Source organism: Camelus bactrianus, chromosome 9 (assembly GCF_048773025.1).
Source record: "Camelus bactrianus isolate YW-2024 breed Bactrian camel chromosome 9, ASM4877302v1, whole genome shotgun sequence".
NCBI lineage: Eukaryota > Metazoa > Chordata > Mammalia > Artiodactyla > Camelidae > Camelus > Camelus bactrianus.
Window position 1 is genome coordinate 73,236,179 of NC_133547.1, and position 18,268 is coordinate 73,254,446.

The window sequence follows — 18,268 nt, forward strand, 5'->3', positions numbered from 1 at the left end:
CACTAGCAATGCAAATTTTTGTAAACAGGGTTAACTTCAGGGACAGGAATAGGCCTGAAGTGTCTAAAATTTTGAAATTTTATGTGAAAAATTATATGTTTGTGAGTATGTGCATTTTTGGAGGAAAGGGTCTGTTATAGGTAGATTTGGGGGTGGCTGCCTGGCTTACAACAATTCTTGGATAGGTCACTCCCTCTTGTGATGACAGAGCCCTCCAGAAGAGGGGGGCGTGGTTAAGCCATCCATCCTGGTCACAGTGACTGACTGAAGAAGTGGGCACCTGATCCCAGCTGGCCAATTAGAGTCCTTCCCTGGGAGTTTTCCAACTCAGTTGGGAGGAAAGCACTCCCTTCCCTCCCTGGATGATGGTAGGAGGATTCAGCCATGATCTCCACCATGTGGCAAAAATCCATCTATAATAGGAGGGAATAAAGTTACCAGTCAGAAAAGAACAGAGGTGAAGGTGAGAGACAGAGAGAGAAGTAAAATCATGCTGACAGCACTCCGCTGTTTTGGGTACCTCTCAGGCCAGCCTCATTTCTGCCCCTTCTATATTTGAATATTTGAGTCAATAAATAACCCTGTTTGGCATAAGCCCCCTACAGCAGAAAAAAATCTTGAGAAGACAGAATCCACAGTTGTCATCAGATGCATATGACCCAAAATGGGGTGAGGACACCCTCTGACTATCTTAAATCATCAAGGCCCCAGGAAGAGTTGGCTCAGAAAGTGATAAAGAAACCCTGGTGAGAAGGGGAAGGAGCTGATTCGATGACCTCCTTATTGATAAGAAGACCCTGGGAATGACTGTGGGAGCCTCGAGGGACTGCCCTATATCACAGTTTTGCTTGGGATGGCCCCGGGGTGATGGCACCAATTTTCAGTAAGCACTGAGTAAACACCACTACATGCACAGCTCTGGGCAAGTCACTGTGGATGAAAAGGAATGAGGGTGTGGCCTGTGCCTTGAACTTACAAGACGTCGTGGTCCAGAGAACATTTCCCAGTAGTAATGGAAGTGGGCGTGTGAGACGTGGTACAGCAAAGAAGCCGTGTGTGAGAAAGGAGGCAGGATAACTAGCATCCCTTCCATGTTCATTGTTGAGTAATTTAATTATTTAACTGATTAAGTAATTCACAAGCTCATCATGGAACAGAATGGAATGACAGGATATCAGGGGATAGTCAGCCTTGTGTGTTCCCCACACTTTTGTGGTCTTCTTTCTCAGGAGGAGTCAAATGCACAGGAATTCTGGTTCCATGGCTTTTCTTTCCAAGGAGCCTCCATGTCCCAGTCTCCCCGATCTAACAAATGGTCATAATAATTTCAGCCCTACTACTTCATTGAGGTGTCATGAAGACCTAATGAGATCTTTAGAATTTTTTGTTGTTTGTGTATTCCCGGGAGCTACATCTGGAACTATGCTGATGTGTCTGGTCTGGGATGGCAAACATGCATGAATGATGTCAGCACTCTCTGTCTCCACCTGAGTCAGACATCACCAGTAGATCCTAGCACTCCTTCTGGCTCAACCTGGATGTGACCTTCCAATCTTTTTCAACATGATTCTCCATGCAGCCTCCACCACTGATCAGAGTTGGCATGCAAAATAAAACCCATTTGTGGTCTCTGATCTAGGTTCTTGGATGACTGGTATTAGAGTTGAAGGCTCAGGATCAATTTCCCAACTAATCACAGGAGAGGGATAAAAATATAATGATATGTTGCCACCATTTTGAAAAGGACAAAATAGTGTAACTGTTAGGAAAACATAAACAGGAATTTAGGAGTTAGGAGAAAGGGATTGTTGTGTTAGCTATTCAAACATCTTTGTTATCATTAATAACAGAGAGCGGGAAGGTTAGCTAAAATCACTCTAATTACTTCCCCCCAGCATCCCAGGCTGTGAGCCTAGAACTGAACAATTTGACAAGTCAAAACAGGACACGGCACAGGTAAGTCATTATTACTTTTTGCTCCTGAGAGTTTAAGAATGTGAGAATATAAGAGCAACCTGAGGTAGAGGGACATGAAACAAACGAACAAAAAAGTCACTTAAAAATATTTACCCAGAAGTGAGCAACCACATGCAAAACCATAACTCCATCAACAAATGATCTGAGGACACAAGTTGGGGACACGAGTGACCTCTAAGCAGGGGCCTGAAACTTCAGTGATCAGAATTCATAGGCCCACAGCAACTGCATTTTCTCAGGCTCTCCCCACCTTGGAGGGGCTATACAGAAGACACTGGACAGAGATAATTTCCTAATTTGCACAGTGGCGTCTAGGCTACTAGAGACCCCCTCCAGGGCTTGGGCTCCATATCTTTGGGGTGCTTCCACACAAGGGTCCACACCCTCACCTGGGCAATGGCTGGCTGAGTCAGAGCTGACTTTCTCACCCAAGATGGCCCAATAGGATTTTCTTTTCCCACTTATAGAATTAAATTATGGGGTCTCTAGCAGGTATCATTGGACCCAGCAGTCCATTTAGATGTGAGGGATTAGAGTTCAGGACAGGTGGGACGAGCTGCTTGCAGGCAGAGCAGAGAAGGTCTACTGGAGGAGGGTGTGGTGAAGGCTTTGGCTTTGCTTTCTTAAACTAAAGCTCTTAACTGGGCTTCCGTTCTCTGCCAGCAATCCTGCCTTGACCCAAACTGCTCCCCCAGATCTGGGACATGTCCCTTCGTGGTGCATGAACTGGTATTTAGGTGGCAGGAGTGATGATTTTCTGTGGCACACTGCTGCAGACTTTTAAAACATCATCATCGATTTCCATCATGAGAAGGAAATTCCCTTTCAGCCCTTTTGATTATCTCAGTTTGGTGCTGGTGTTTAACATCTCAGACTTGCTAATTTCCTATTTCAACAAAAAGAGGATAGGGTTTAGGCTAAGAGCCTTCAGCAATCAATGTTATCTTGCTTGAATTTAATATTATCTTGCATTTAGTTTTAGGTTGCCTTCTTTTATGGTAGGTGATCTTACTTTTCCATTGCCCTCATTCCGACCCACAGAAGCCAGGAGAGACATTAAGAGGATTGTTGTTTAAAGGCACTGAGTTTAAGGGTGGTTTCTTACATAGCAGTAGAAAACGGGAACAGAATCCTTGCCAGATAATTCAATAGAGGGCAATTAACACAGAGAACAGGTTAGAAAAAATGTTGGAAAAGCTCAAAGGGCTGATAAGGGATGATGCAGCCACCCAGAGTTAGCAATGACAGGAATTCACTTCTGCTCAAAGAGCTGGAGGGACAAAAAGAGCAGAAGGTGTTATTGGTGCCCAGGAACCAGGGCGGAGATGTCTGGCAGGAGCTGGAACTTCAGCTACTGCCAAACACAGAGTCCAGAGGTTGGTGTGGGGGGCAGTGGTATAAATATTTTAGCTTCTCCCCTTCTCTCAGTATCCAGTCTCCTATTGGGGCTTCTCATGAGACTCTTGCCAGTATCCTGTTGCTAAGGAAACATGGGCACCATGATTTGCAGGGGTCAGTCCCTTGGGATACAGAAGAGGGCAGGGTAGGAGATCTAAGAGTAAATGGGGCAAGTGACCAGAACTCAGGGTCATGTGACACAAATGAAGGCAAGATACTTCTGAGGGTCTACTATGGCCACTTCACTCAGAATGGAACTGAAGACATGAAAGTCCAGTGGAGTTTCAGATTTCCCTTCAACCAGTTCATATGCCACCGGGACCATAGCCATCCCTGATTCCTGGAGGTCTGGTTAATCCTTTCCACATCATACTAACAACCATCAGGACCCTTGTCAGTTGCAAGCAGTTCACTTTTCGGATATGTCCAGGGTGAAATGGCTTCAGGCACAGATGGGTGCAGATGTCCAACTGTGCCATCAGGTGACTGTCTCTGTCCATCTCAGTTCAGCACTCCTCTGTCTTTATTCTCAGACAGCTGCTTTACGTGTAGGGGCAGCCTGACTATCAGCAGTCTCAGACGTGCATCCGTTGGCTGAGTGGCCCCAGTGTGACCTCAGTGCCTCTTCCTCAACGGTTCTAGCTAAAAAGCCAAGAGTTTCTTTGGCCTGGCTTGGGCCAGATGTCCATGCATGCACTGACCACTAGGGCCAGGAAAGTGGAATACTCTGTGTCCATCAGTGTGCCCATCGATGGAGGCAGAGAACCAAGTGGGGTGGGGCAGGGGTCAGCCTCACCTGAATGAAAGGACAATCTGTCATTAAGAAAATTCAGGTGCTTGTCCTCCCAAGAGGGGATGCTGGGCAGGTACAAACAAACAGATGCCTCCTTGAACCCTTCCAGCACTTCTGTTGTCTCTGCCACGTCCCTATTTCCTTGTGTCTCTACTGGTCAGGAACATGTTATGCCTTATTCATGTCTATATCCCAACAATGTCTGGTATGGTACCAGGGACCAAGTAAACTCTCAGTAAATGTTTGTGGACTTGGACTGAGGTGTAAGCACTTGCATTATGCATTTATTTCTAGAGCACAATGGGTATTTTCCACACCCTGGAGGGGACAGATTGGATTTCTTGTATTTTGTCTACAGTGGGTGATAGGCAGAAGAGAGGGGAGCAGTGCTGGCCCCAACGCATCCTTACTCCCGTCCCGGAATCTTTTCCCTACTGCCGGGTCTCTTGGGGACCCTGGCCAATCCAGCTGAGAGCTCATCTCCATTTGCTACAAATTAGAAAACCAGCATTTTCCTTTCAGTTGGCCTGAGGCACAATCTATCCCTTCCAATTTGAATTGCATATAAGTACCATTTCTTCCTGTTGGATGTTTAAGGACAATCTGACACTCCGGTTGTTTTTTCCTCATCTTTTAGATTAAAAAAAATAAATAAAACCTCTTAGAGCCCCGATTGGTATTCTAGCCTCTTTTAAAAAATACTGCCACCAAAGTTCTTCAATTACTCTGCACAAATTAACTTCAGATTCGTCTTTGCACAGGCCACCACGTAAGCCCAGACTCCTTTAGTCACTGGCCTCCAAGCCAATCTCCCACTAAACAGAACCATTATGGGGAGCCATTAAAAATGAAGAGCTGTCAAGAATCCCTTATAATGATGTTGGGAACTGTATTCACAAATATTTTTTTTAATGACTCAATGGTTTTTAAAAAGGCAATGAAACACTGTTAAGGAACTATAATGTAATAAATCAATCAGAGTTTCTCTGACTTGACTACACTGTCTTCATATTTATTGCAGCGTATGGAAAACCGCACTACTAATTCTTTGCTACCTCCCCACCCCCCGTGCAAAACTTGAGGAGACATCTAGGTAGAGCATATTTACCTTTTAAGAGATCTATATTTGCTTTTAGTATTATTTACCAAATCCAATCTTCAAAGTATTTATTGGAACAGGGGCTCTTCTAAATTTTGTTTTCAATGTGTCTTCTTTGGGGATAGCATTAGTTAGGGTTCCTTGATTGTAGACAACAGAAGCTGACTCCGACTAACGGAAGAAGGGGAAATTTATTGGGAGGAAAGCAGGAATTCACAGAATTGTCAAGAGCCTTGAGTCTGAATGAGAATGGACAGGAACCAGAGCAACTCTGGAGGGCTGGAAAGGAGGACACAGAGTAAGTCTCTTGTGGCAGAGAAGTGTGGCCAGAGTGCTGTCACCACCTGCAACCATGAAAGTACTTCTCCCTTTATTTCACTCTCTCTCAGGACAGTACATTTGATGAGCTGAGCTTAAGCCACGTTCCCTGATTCCCCCATTCCCTGGCTTTACTGAGAAGGAGACAGAAAAGGTAGTCTCGTCAGCAGCTTCCATAGTGGGAAATGGGTGCCTTGGTTTGCCATGCCAAACAGGTGACATACAATGGAAGAAGTAATTTCCTAAAAGGAAATCATGGAGCTGCTCAAAAATATTAATTAAGATAATGCCAGCTGTTACAACAGCTGATATCCCTAATTCTGTATATTGGCTTCACACAATAAAAGCTTATTTCTCCATCACATTATAGTTCACTTCGGTTGTTCCCAATTGGATTTTTCTTCTAAAGTTATTTTATGGAGGTCTGATTGACATTTAAAAATCCGTACATAGTTAATGTATACAACTTGAGTTTGGGCATAAGTATACACCCATGAAAACATCACTACCATCAATATCACAAACGTATCCATCACCTCCCAAAGTTTCCTCGCAACTTTATTAGTATTGTTATTGGTAAATACATAACATAAGATCTACCCTCTTAGAAATTATCAAGTGTATAACATAATATTGTTAACTATGGCACTATGCTGTATAGTAGATCTCCAGAGCTTATTTATCTTGCATTATTGAAACTTTGTGCCCTTTAGCCATCACCTCTCTTATTTCTCCCTCCTCCCTGTCTCTGGTAACCACTATTCTACTCTCTGCTTCTATGAGTTCAACTTTTTTAGATTCCACATATAGGTGATATACAATATTTATCTTTCTGTGTTTGGCTTATTTCATTTAGCATCATGTTCTCCATGATGTTGTAAATGATGGGATTTCCTTTTTTTAAGGTGAATGATACTCTGTTGTCTGTGTATACCACATTTTCCTTATCCATTCATCTATCAATGAACATTTCGGCTGTTTTCAACTCTTTTTTCCTTCCCAGGTTTATTGAGAAATAATTGATATACATCACTCTGTAAGTTTAAGGCATACAGCATGATGGTCTGATTTACATATATTGTGTAAGGATTATTGTAATAGACTCAGCTGACATCCATCATCTTATAGAGACACAATATAAATAAAAGAAAGAAGAAAAGAGAAAAAATAATTTCTTTTAAAATTGTGATGACAGCTCTTAGAATTTACTTTCTTAACAGCCTTCCTGTATATCATATAGCAGTGTTTATAGTCACCATGTTGTGCATTTATATCCTTAGTAATTATTAATCTTATGATTGGAAATTTGTACCTTTTGACCACATTCCTCCAATTCTTCCTCCCTCAACCCTTCAAATCTGGTAATCACATGCTTTATCTTTTTTTGTATGAGGTTTTTAAAAAAAACTGTGTGGCTGAGTTCAGTTTGTTGGTATTTTATTGAGAATTTTTGCATCTATATTCATCAGGGACACAGGCTTATAGTTCTCTTTTTTAGTAGTGCCCTTTTCTGGCTTTGGTATGAGGATAATGCTAGCCTTGTAAAATGAGCTTCAGAGTGTTCCCTTTTTTTTCAGATTTTTGGAAGAATTTGAGAAGGATCCATGTTAATTCTTCTTTAAATATTTGGTAAAATTGACTAGTGAAGCCATATGGTCCTGGACTTTTCATCATTGGGAGATATTTGATACTGACTCAGTCTCCTTACTAGTAATTGGTCTGTTCAGATTTTCTATTTCCTCCTGATTCAGTCTTGGTAACCTGTATGTTTCTAAGAATTTTTCCATTTATTCTAGGTTGTTCAGTTTGTTGGTGCATAGTTGTTCATAATGGCCTCATGATCCTCTGTATTTCTGTGGCAGTGGTTGTAAAGTCTCCTTTTTACATTTATAATTTTGTTAATCTGAGTCCTCTCTTTTTTTTTTTTTTTTCATCTTGGTTAGTCTAGCTAATGGTTTGTCAATTTTAGAAAATCTTTTTGAAGAACTAACTCTTAGTTTTGTTAATCTTCTCTATTGTTTTTCTGTTCCGTATTTCATTTATTTCTGCTCTAATTTTTATTATTTCCTTTCTTCTGCCAAATTTGGGCTTGGTTTGTTCTGCTTTTTCTAGTTCCTTAAGGCATAGAGTTTGGTTGTATATTTGGGATCTTTCTTGCTTCTTGATGTAGGCATTTGTTGCTATGAATTTCCCTCTTAAAATTGCTTTTGCTACATTCTGTAAGTCCTGGTTTGTTGTGTTTCCATTTCCATTTGTCTCAAGAAACTTTAAAATTTCCTCTTTAATCTCTTCTTTGATCCATTGGCAGTTCAGGAGAGTGTTGTTTAATTTCCATGTGTTCATACATTTTTCAGTTTTCCTCTTGCTATTGATTTCTAGTTTCATTCCATTGTGGTCAGAGAAGATACCTGGTGTGATTTCAGTCTCCTTGAATTTGCTAAAAACTTGTTTTGTGGCCTAACATACAGTCTATCTTAGAAGATGTTCCATGTGCACTTAAGAAGAATGAGTATTCTGCTGTTGTTGGATAGGGTGCCCTGTATATGTCTGTTAGTCCGCTTGGTCTATAGTAATGTTCAAATCCACTGTTTCCTTATTGATTCTCTGTCTGGATGATCTATTCATTGTTGAGAGTGGGGTATTAGAGTCTCCAACTATATTGTCTGATGTAAGTCTAGCTACCTCTGCTTTTTTAGTTGCCATTTGTTTGAAATAACTTTTCCATCCCTTTACTCTCAATCTATGTGTATTTTTAAGGCAGCATGTCATTGGATTTTTTTTTTTAGCCATTCTATGACTGTTGATTGGAGAAATTAATCCATAATCTATTTACATTTGAAGAAACTATCGATAGATAAAGACTCATCATTGTCATTATTGTCATTTTGTTAATTATTTTCTGGCTGTTTTGTAGATCCACTGTTCCTTATTTTTTATCCTGTTGTCTTTTGTGTGGTGTGTTGATGTCTTTTGGTATCAGTATGCTTTGACTTCTTTATCCTGTTCTTCTGCTTAATTGCTACAGGTTTTTTCCCTTATGGTTACCGTGAGACTTACTAAAATATCTTAAAATTATAACCTATTTTAAGCTGATAGCAACTTAATTTCAATAGGATTTTGAAACCACACTTTTATTTCTCCTCCCCTTTACATTTTTAGGTTATTGCTATTATAATTTACATATTTTTATATTGTGTAACTAATAGCAGATTATTGTAGTTATGGCTATTTTACTATGTTCAATTTTAAACTTTAAAACTTGAGTTGTAACGAATTTTTACAGCGTCATTACCAAATTACAGACTCTAACTTTGACTATGTATTTACCATTACCAATGACTTTTATCCTACCTCTTTTTGCTTTTATGATGTTAATTAGTTTCCTTTTAACTGTACTCAAAGAACTCCCTTTAGTATTTCTTGTAAGACAGGTCTAGTGACAATGAACTCTTCAGCTTTTGTTTTTTTGAATTCTTTGTCGGGTAATTTATAGATCTCCTCCTCTTTGGGGCTAGCCACTGGAGCTTCATTTTTGTTTTGTTTTGTTTTGTTTTGTTTTGTTTTGTTTTGTTTTGTTTTGTTTTTGTGGTGTCATATTTCCTTGATTCTCTACCTCCTTGAAGTCTGGCACTGCTGTCTTTACATTTGAAGAAACAGTCACCTTCTCTAAATCTTCACTGTCTTCAGGATAGAAAGACCTTTACCCATCAGCCAGCTGGAGATTCTGGGGGTTCCTCGGACTTTTTATGGGTATGCCTACTCCACTCAACTTGTTTTTTCTTGAGGAGGGAGGAGAGTCTTAGGATTGTGTGCGTTCTCTCAATCCTTCACATCCAGGCCCAGTGCTGAAAGCATCCTGTTTATTTTCCCTAAAGCATCCCGTTTATTTTCCCTAGGGTAGTTTCCTGAAGTCTTCAAGGTTATACACCATCTCCCAATCCACTGGAGGCAAACTGGCTGCTGATACCTATATGTCACTAGAGTAGTTTGCATACATGCATTGTTCAGGGGAGCATGGGGCACTGGCCACAGGGTGGGTGGGGTGGAGATTGCTGGGAGCATGCATTAGCTGGCTGTGGGGGTTCTCTAGCTGGTTAGTAGGGCCTGTGGCCAGTTGTTGAGATCCACCTGCTGGTTACTGTGAACCCTCACCTCTTTTCTCTGCTCCTACTTGTCCCAAGACTATTGAGCCATGCCAATCCCCTTAATGTTCTGGACAGGGCAAGAGAAAAATGTTCTGCAATGGTGGGGAAGCCAGTTGCTCAATTCACTCTCACTTTCTTTCCCTGGTGGAGAAATTGTGGGCCAGGAGGGTCTCTTTGGGCCCTGAGATGTGCCTCCTTGTGGGGGGTGGAGGGGGGTGGGTGTGACAAGGGTAACCTCAGCAATGCATCTATTCTTGGATTTTTTGCTCCATTGAGGTGTTGGAACCTCTTAGCTATACTCCCAGACTCTAATAAAGGTATCTTTCTCCACAGATAATTGTAAAAATCATGATTTCTGTTGGGGTATGAAGGCTAGAATATCCTATTTGGCCATCTGGCTGATATCCAGTGGTTGTTCCTAATTGGGAGGCTCACTTTAAAGGACTGATTCAGGGATCTATGTTCTGTCCCTCTTGTAGCTCTGCATCTATAATACATGGCTCTCAAACTCACTCTGTAGATGTTCCATTTCAGGGGAAGATAGTATGGAAGATTGCCCCTACTCCTTTTTAAAGGGCCAAATCTGGGAGTGGTGGACGTCATTTCTGCTCTGAGTCCATTGGCTAGAAGTCAGCCATATAGTCCCACTGAATTTCTAAGGAGGTCGGAAAATATAAATCCTGCCAGGATAATTGCTTCTCAGCAGTGTTCTGCACCATCGAGGAAAGCATAGACCCTTGAAGGAAGAGAGAAGGCTATGCCATAGCAGATGAAATGAGGGATGGAAGGACAGACTCCTCCAATAGATAAAGGTCCACTATTGAGTTGGAGCAGGTGTTGGATTTCTCTAATTTGAGCACAAGTGATTGCAGAAATGAGACTTATTCTAGTTTTACCACTATACCTTCCCCCCCATAACTGGTTTCTGATCTAAAAGTTTCTAGTAAGACTGGAAAGGTGCTGTTATCTCAATTTTGCACTGGGAAATTTGAGAATTAAGAAAAACAAGAGCTTGCATTTACCTTTTTTTGACTCCTTTGAAAATGCCCCTTTTACTACACAACCCTGCATCCATAGTATTTTCACATCTTGAAAATTGTTGTTTCCTTGAGCAAAACAGGAAGTTCCATACTAACATTGGAACCAAAACTAAGCCCTATTCCCTACTCTAATAGAAAAGATTACTGTGTACTGGCCATATCTCAAAGCAAAACAAACTCTCCATCGTTTTCCTCTCCACTTAACCCCACCTCCCCCATTTAACCCAACTCCCCAGTTCGGTTGTCTAGTTGGGCTTGTTTCACAAGTTTATTTTTTCCCAGAGATGAAAGTTTCTTACAACAACCCGGAGCGTTTTAAAACAAAGATCTTAGTTGTTATGCAAACACAGTCTCATTTCCACAAAAGAGCATTTCATGAAAAGAAAAATAAATGCACATTTCAAAATGTCAGTTAAAGAAATGGGGGAAAAATGAAAAAGAATGTAAACCTGCCAGTGAAAAGATGCAGCATAATGCCAAGTTGCCTAAAGAGTTTTCCAGCGTCATTGAGGTAAGTGAAAGTGACTGGCTTATGGACAGGAACATTTTGATAATTTAAAAAGTACATGTGTATAATATAGTAATATAATATAATATAATATTCATACATATAATTTAAACCAGTGCAGTATACTGGTTAGAATGGTAGGCTGGGAACAGTAAACACAGGTTTACTACCTGAATTTCTTGCTTCTGTATCATCCATATTTAGCATTACATTCACATTAAATACACTATTAAGCAAAGTAATAAGCTAAAGATGTAATTCTGATCAATGCTGTGTCATTTCACAATGAGGTGGAGAACGTCATTCATCCCATGTCTACAGTGTACCAGAGTGGGTTGTACACCAGGTTTAAGGTCAGAAGGGCTGGGTTCAAGTCCGAGCTTCGTTTGTGACTGTGGGCACTGATCTTCATTTCTGCTCTTGAGCTTCTCTAGTGAATTTTTTAGGTTAGTTATTGTGTTCTTCAGCTCCCTAATTTCAGTCTGGTACTGTCTGATACTTGCTATTTCTTTGCTGTAATTCTCATTTTGCTCAGGGACTGTCTCTGGTGAGCATCTTTCTGATGGTTATTTTAAATTCTCTTTCAGATAAATCATATAACTCCATTTCATGAGAGGAATTTCTGGGGATTTATCTTGTTCCTTTGTTTGGAACATATTTCACTGTCTCTTCATTTTCCTTGAGTCTCTGAGTTGGTTTCTGTGCATTAGACAAAGCTGCTGCCCTAACCCAGTCTTCATGGACTGGCCTCATACGAGGGGAGACCCAGAGATTCTGGGGTCTTCTATCCTTTGTGCAACTCTAATCTGCTTCTTTGTTCTTAGCTGCCCCCACACATCTGGGGAATACTAGGTCCTGTCAGCTCTCCAAGACAAGTGAGACTGTAGCCAGTTCCTCAGGCAGCCCCCAGAAATGTTGGATCATTAGATTCTCTTTTCAACTCTTTCCCTCCCCAAGGAGAAGCTGGGATCTGGAGGTACTCACCTATTTGCAGAACCATGCTGACTCCAGGGAGAGGGGGTGGTGACTCGTGTGCTGGCACCATCTCTGTTAATTGCTGTTGACTTGGTGCATTTGTAGGGGGAAATGAGGGTCAGGACTTCTTGGCCTACCATCTTCCCTTCTTCCATAAAATAAAGGGGTTGGAGGAGATGATTTTGGTAGCCCTTGCCAGTTATAAACTATGAAAAAGCAAGTATATTGTCCTTCTTCCAAATCATAATTTTCCACATAGACCTAATTACATCTCTCCTCATTTCCCCTTGCCGTGAGTTTTCCTATTAACTCAGTAATATCAGGTAGACCATCATTGACATTAGTGTGCCTCATTAGGTTTGCTTGGCCCTACCTGCCCATCTGATCCAAGAACCCCATCATCGGATGGGATCTCCAACATTACCTGCTATGATTTCTCACTCTGCAAAAGAGGGGACAGACAGGAAGCATCCGCTCAGATCTACAGAACTTCAGCCTGTGACGGGGTCTCCCGCATCGCTTACCTCAGCCTGTCACTGTAGAAAAGAGGAAAGATGGAGATGTCTCAGCCACCACCGCCATCCCTTATCTCTTAACACTATTGGTCACCTCATCCTCCGCTGGGAATGAAGCTGCTTTTCAGCGTGGCCTCCATCACGTCACTCTAGTAGCTCCAGTGCCCAGGTCTGACCAGATCGGACTCACAGAGCCAAGGACGCAGCCCAAGCAAGAAGTGCTGAGTAAATGCTTTGTGAAGCAAACTCCATCCAATGAGAGGGGAAAAAAAAAAGCAACAAATCTGCAGATAAATTCCTCTCCCTTCCTTCTTTCAAAAGACGGTTCTGAGTGGAATTGCTTCTGCAGTTTTTGCAGGGTTGTCTGACGTGACCAAGCAGTTGTAGCAGCTGTGTTTCTTGCAAGGCTGTGGCCAGCTCGGTGATGCACCAAGTTGTATTCACTTTTCCTTCATCGCTGCCTCAAGTCTTTTTTCCTCACCCTGGATGCCCTGGTGTTGTACATTCTAACAAAGCCGTAGCAGGCAAACTTTGCCTCTGGCTGTTCTCTAAGGAACTGTGCTAAGATGACATCTTTCACCAGCATTTCCCCCAGTACTGGACTCACAACTTGCGTTTGGGAGATTACTTTAGGTGCCCCACACAGATACAAGGTTGAGACTATGGTGGGAAAGTTGCTTCTATATTTGCTTTTGATCCTTTTAATTACCCCATGGACAAAATTTTTATTTGGAGTGACTTTGTCTTAAATAACTCTCCACAATTCAGTACGTTCCCTCTCAACAGAGACCAGATTGAAGGCACAAAATCTTTAGCAGAAATCCTGAGTACTAATCGTTTAATCACATTTTTTTCATATTCACTGTATTCATTCTGTGTTTATTTTCTCTTTATGGAGTGATATTCATTTTCCAGTTACACTTGTGGTGTATATTTCCCTTTTAAATAAAATGAGCAAAAAAAAAATCAATTAAAAACAAAAAAGCAAATGAAATGGGGAAGTGATCAGAGACAGTGGAGAAGCACTCATGTTGGACATAGCACAGGGATTTGGTCCAAACCACGAAGGTGGAACATAATCAGCTAAAATTTGGGAAACTGCCTTATAGCAAAGGCTTTTGCTTGGTACAGTGGGGGCAACAAAATCCTGTCTCCACCTCAGTTTCAATATTCTCTTTGTTCCTTGCTAACCTTTCCCTGAGATGCTCCTGTGCTCTGTAGCCCCCTTCTCCCCCAGGGTATGTAGGTCTCCCAGTCTTCAAGCAGATTTTGGCAACTGTTTTACCCAGGGCAGCAATAAAATTCCTACTCCTTGCTGTCCGTAACTAAAGGCACTGAAATAACTAACATGAATGCCAAAGAACGAAGAACCACACACCCCCAGACTGACCCTTGAGACCCATCCTTTCATCCCCCCAACCACCATGATTTCTCTTTTGTTGTTGTTGAAGTCTAGTCAGATTACAACGTTGTATCAATTTCTGGCGTACAGCATCCTGCTTCAGTCATACATGAACAGGCATATATTTGTTTTCATATTCTTTTTAGTTATAGGTTACCACAAGATATTGAATAGAGTTCCCTTCTACAGAAGAAACTTGTTGCTTATCTATTTTATATCTAGTAGTTAGTATCTGCAAATCTCGAATTCCTAATTTATCCCTTCCCACCCCCTTTGCCCACTGGTAACTGCAAGGTTGTTTTCTATGTCTGTGAGTCTGTTTCTGTTTTGTAAATAAGTTCATTTGTGTCTTTTCGTTTGTTTGTCCTTTAAAGAGAGATTAATTAATTAATTACATATCCACCATGATTTCTTTAAACCTGGTCTGGTTACTGGTGTGGCCCCAGCCTGATCATCTCTTGGCTCAGACTGCAAGAGCTTCTGCATCCCACTCATCATCCTCTTTGCAGTTTAATACATCCACTGTTGGCACCAGGGGAGGCCATTATACTCCCATAGTCTCCATCGGCCCCACTCTTTGAAATGGTACTTGATGGCATCTTAGTCTTCTATAAATACTTCCGGAAGAGCACCTTCATAATCTCCTTCCTGCCAGGTTGCTTCTCCTAGTCCCCTCCTATCTAGAAATTCTGCCATTTCCACCAACTCCTTCCCTTTTCTTATCCTAGCTTAGTTGCTGTAGCCCACCCTCCCTGCCCGCCATCTCTTAAGTTTCTTTCTCTTCCCTCCCTTTCCCTTTTCAGGCTTCTATCACCAGGTTTTCTTCTCTTCTGTTCTCTGAGGCTTCTTTCAGGCTCACTCACCGTACTGAACACACAATGTTTAAATGTCACCCTTCTTCCATAATTCATGGAGAGAGACTTCTCAAGGTTTAGGAAATGCTATTGGAGAGACACCAAGTCCCCTCCCTGGAACCCATCACCCTCTTCTCCTGGCACCCACACTGGGAACCCGATACAGCATTCTTCTTTGCAATTTGGTGTTCATTTCTGTACATTAAAGGCCCAGGAGGACAGGGCCTTTACCCTCAAGCAATTCTTCCCGTGCCAGAACCGGGAGAGGACTGTGGTAAGGAGGGCTGTGCACTCTTGTTTTCTGCTCCTGTGCTCTCAGGACTGAAGCTCACCAGCCCTGAGGTCCAGCCAGGACTCAGCACAGGAGTTGATGTGATCTTCAGGACAGGAGGGATGCCCAGCCAGGACCAGAGGCCTCATTCATTAGGAGGAAGTTCCCAGTAGAGTCGTAAGGACACAGGACACCCATCCCATGCCCCCACTCCTAACCTCCGTTTTTGAAAAATTAGCCAAGGGAGAAAAGAAGGGAAAGGAAAGGAAAAGAAAGAAAAAGAGGGAATTCAGGAGGAAGGGTGAGAAGGGAATAGAGGACAAGGAAAGTAAAGGATGCTTCAGCTTTGTGTGACATGTAAGGATTAGGTCTAACTTGCAACATAATAAAGCTCTGTCTCTATCCCCACTGCCTCCAGGGATTGAGGGAAATTCTACTTTAAACTCAAGGGCAAATGACCTTGGTGGAAATTTGCTGAGGCCTCTTTGGAAGCTGGAACGCAACTTTGAACCCCAGGTTTAGAAAGAGTCAAGACTTCTTGCTCCAGGATGGGCTTCTCAAGCAGCTGAAGGCAAGATGAGAGTTCTGATCTCCGGAACTGTAAGAGAGTGTGTTGCTTTAAGCTGCTGTGTAATTTGTTACAGCAGCAAGAGGAAACTAATACGCAGGTGTTGTGTGTAAAGTCCCTGGCACATATTAGGTACTGTAATAGTTGATAGGAGAGAATAAATGAGTGGATGAATATTAGTGTTTCCCAGCAGACGATCAGCAAAGTGAGGGCAGTGTTTCTTCTCTTACATTCCACTCAGCTCCTAGCAGTGTGCTGGCCACACATCAATGCTCGGAAAGGCTTCTAGACTCAGCCCGAGTTTCACCTGTGGGGGCTGATGGATGCCAAAGAAACTCAGCATGGAAGAGGATATCTAGGGGCTTACAAAAGGCAAATTGACTTCTTTCTGAAGTGTGGGTGTGGTGAGTTCAGGCCACCCCCAAATGTGCATAATACAGAAGTCAGGTGTTAATGCCACCATGCTGGGAGGCTCTAGGGGAAGATGCTGAGAACGATGGGAGAAAGGATCCTTAACTCATCTCCAAGACACGTAAGAGGCTGTTACTCTGGGTGAGAGACGCTATTCATTGGGGGAAAATGTTCATTATGAGCAAGCCCGTTTCTATTTACCAACACTGTTTGCTGAGGCATCAGGCTGAATTCACCCAGTGTATTCAAAGAGCCAGGTCCGGTGCAGGCTAAGAGAGGGAAGGCTGTCGCAGAGCCGGATTTTGCAAATTTTCTTGACGCATTTGGGCTCTCCTGGAAGTCCAGGTTCCGAAGAGGAAATCTTGGTTATTCGGATCCTACTGATCGATTGATCAGTATGATGCTGTTGCAAATCACTGAATGTCTTCCTTCATTTAGAAGAAAGGAAAAAATTCGGTTTCAGTTCTGAATGCACAGGGTAAGAAACCTAGAGGTCACTTTCTCTTTCTTTCCAGCTCTCTCTCACTCTCTTAAATAAGGAGAAAGGCTATATTTTTCCATGGATTAAGTCCAACACAGAGAAAACTGTCACTGTGAAAACAATAGAATTTATCTCCACTGATATAGCTTGACACTGGGACAAGTGCTTGAATTGTTGCCATAGCAATAAATGTGTCGGACTTATGCATGCGTTTTCTGCTATAGGATTTTGATTAATGGCATTGACTAACTGGTGTGAAGGCGGAGAGACCATGCACAAGGCCTAAGAAGAGAGAGCCAGGCTGCAGAGGGTTTGCCACAGCCCACTACAGAGGGGTGGCGAGTGGGGCTGACCAGAAACCAGTTAAACAAATGGGAGACAGAATCTCTTCTTCGGAGCAACAGCATCTGCCTGGCAGCAGTGCCTTGTGGCAGGGGTCTGGGAAGTGGAGGGGAAGGTGCATGACACTGAGGCCAGAGCTCTATCAGGACCAAAAAGCTGATGAAATCTCACTTCTGTTGAGGGCTTCCTACGTGCCTGTGTGCTTATGTGTCTCAATTTATTAATTCCTTACATGAACTCTGTGAGGCACCTATTATTATGATTTTTTTCTGATGAAGAAACTGAGGCACAGAGAAGCTAATAAACTTGCAAAAGTCACACAGCTAGTGAGTGGCAGAATCAGGATTCAAACCCCCAGGCTGTCTGGCTTTGGAAGCTGAGTTTAACTACTGCACTGCATTTCGCTCCAGAAACAGATACTGCCCACCTGATTTTACCTATCAGTGCTGGCAATGTGCTTAGAAGAGGGGAGAGGGAGGGAGGGAGGGAGGGAAGAGAGAGAGAGAAAGAGAAATGATGTCTCAGTGAAAGACATCCCCAACTCTGGAAAATCAAGGCAAAGTCCTCAGAGCTCTCTGTGAAAAGGGGATGTATCTTAACTCATTGCTAACATTGTAGGCACCACTAAGTGCTTGGGGCCTTTGGTCTGCTATCCATCCATGTGTACTGAGCATTTCACAACTACCAAGAGGCCAGGTGAGGCCTGGAAGCCAGAAAGCCTTGACCCTTGACTCCCTGCTCTCACTGTGACCTTGGACTATTTGCTGGACCTCTCAGGCCTCCACGTCCTCATCTGTGAAATGGGAACAACACAAGCATCACCTCGCCTGTGGTCATGAAGATTAAATGAGATGGTGCTTTGCAAACACTGAACACAACAATTGGCACACTCACTCAAGTAACTTCTCAAATTAAGCTAATTTTTCAAAAGACTCATTTTTACTAATTTGCTGATGTTCAGAAAACCTTTTCAGTTTTCAGACTTGGTCTTTCCTTTAGTTCAGACAAGTTTTCTACTGTCATTTTCTTTGACTTTTTTGCTTCTGTTCCTCCTTTTCTTTCCTTGTTGACACTTCTTTTACTTGTAAACTGGGTCTCCAGAGTACGCCTGCCCACCTTCCTTCCCTCCTCTCTTCATTTCTAAGCTCTTTCTCTTTTGAGATGAGGATGC

General features: G+C 42.3%; 1 protein-coding gene and 1 pseudogene across 6 annotated transcripts in view; both read left to right on the top strand.

Annotated features, from left to right (window-relative positions):
• LOC141578737 (MFS-type transporter SLC18B1-like) overlaps positions 1–18,268 on the top strand; it is a 489,075-nt pseudogene that overhangs the window by 224,849 nt on the left and 245,958 nt on the right.
• Positions 1–18,268, top strand: part of TOX3 (TOX high mobility group box family member 3) — a 352,097-nt gene that overhangs the window by 139,991 nt on the left and 193,838 nt on the right. For 4 of the 6 annotated variants that reach the window (XM_074370750.1, XM_074370753.1, XM_074370751.1 and 1 more), the window contains exon 2: positions 1,896–1,956. The exons of the other annotated variants lie outside the window; for them this stretch is intronic. In XM_074370750.1, coding sequence (XP_074226851.1) covers positions 1,896–1,956 — 61 coding nt within the window. The remainder of the gene's footprint in view (positions 1–1,895; positions 1,957–18,268) is intronic. 6 annotated transcript variants of the gene reach the window in all.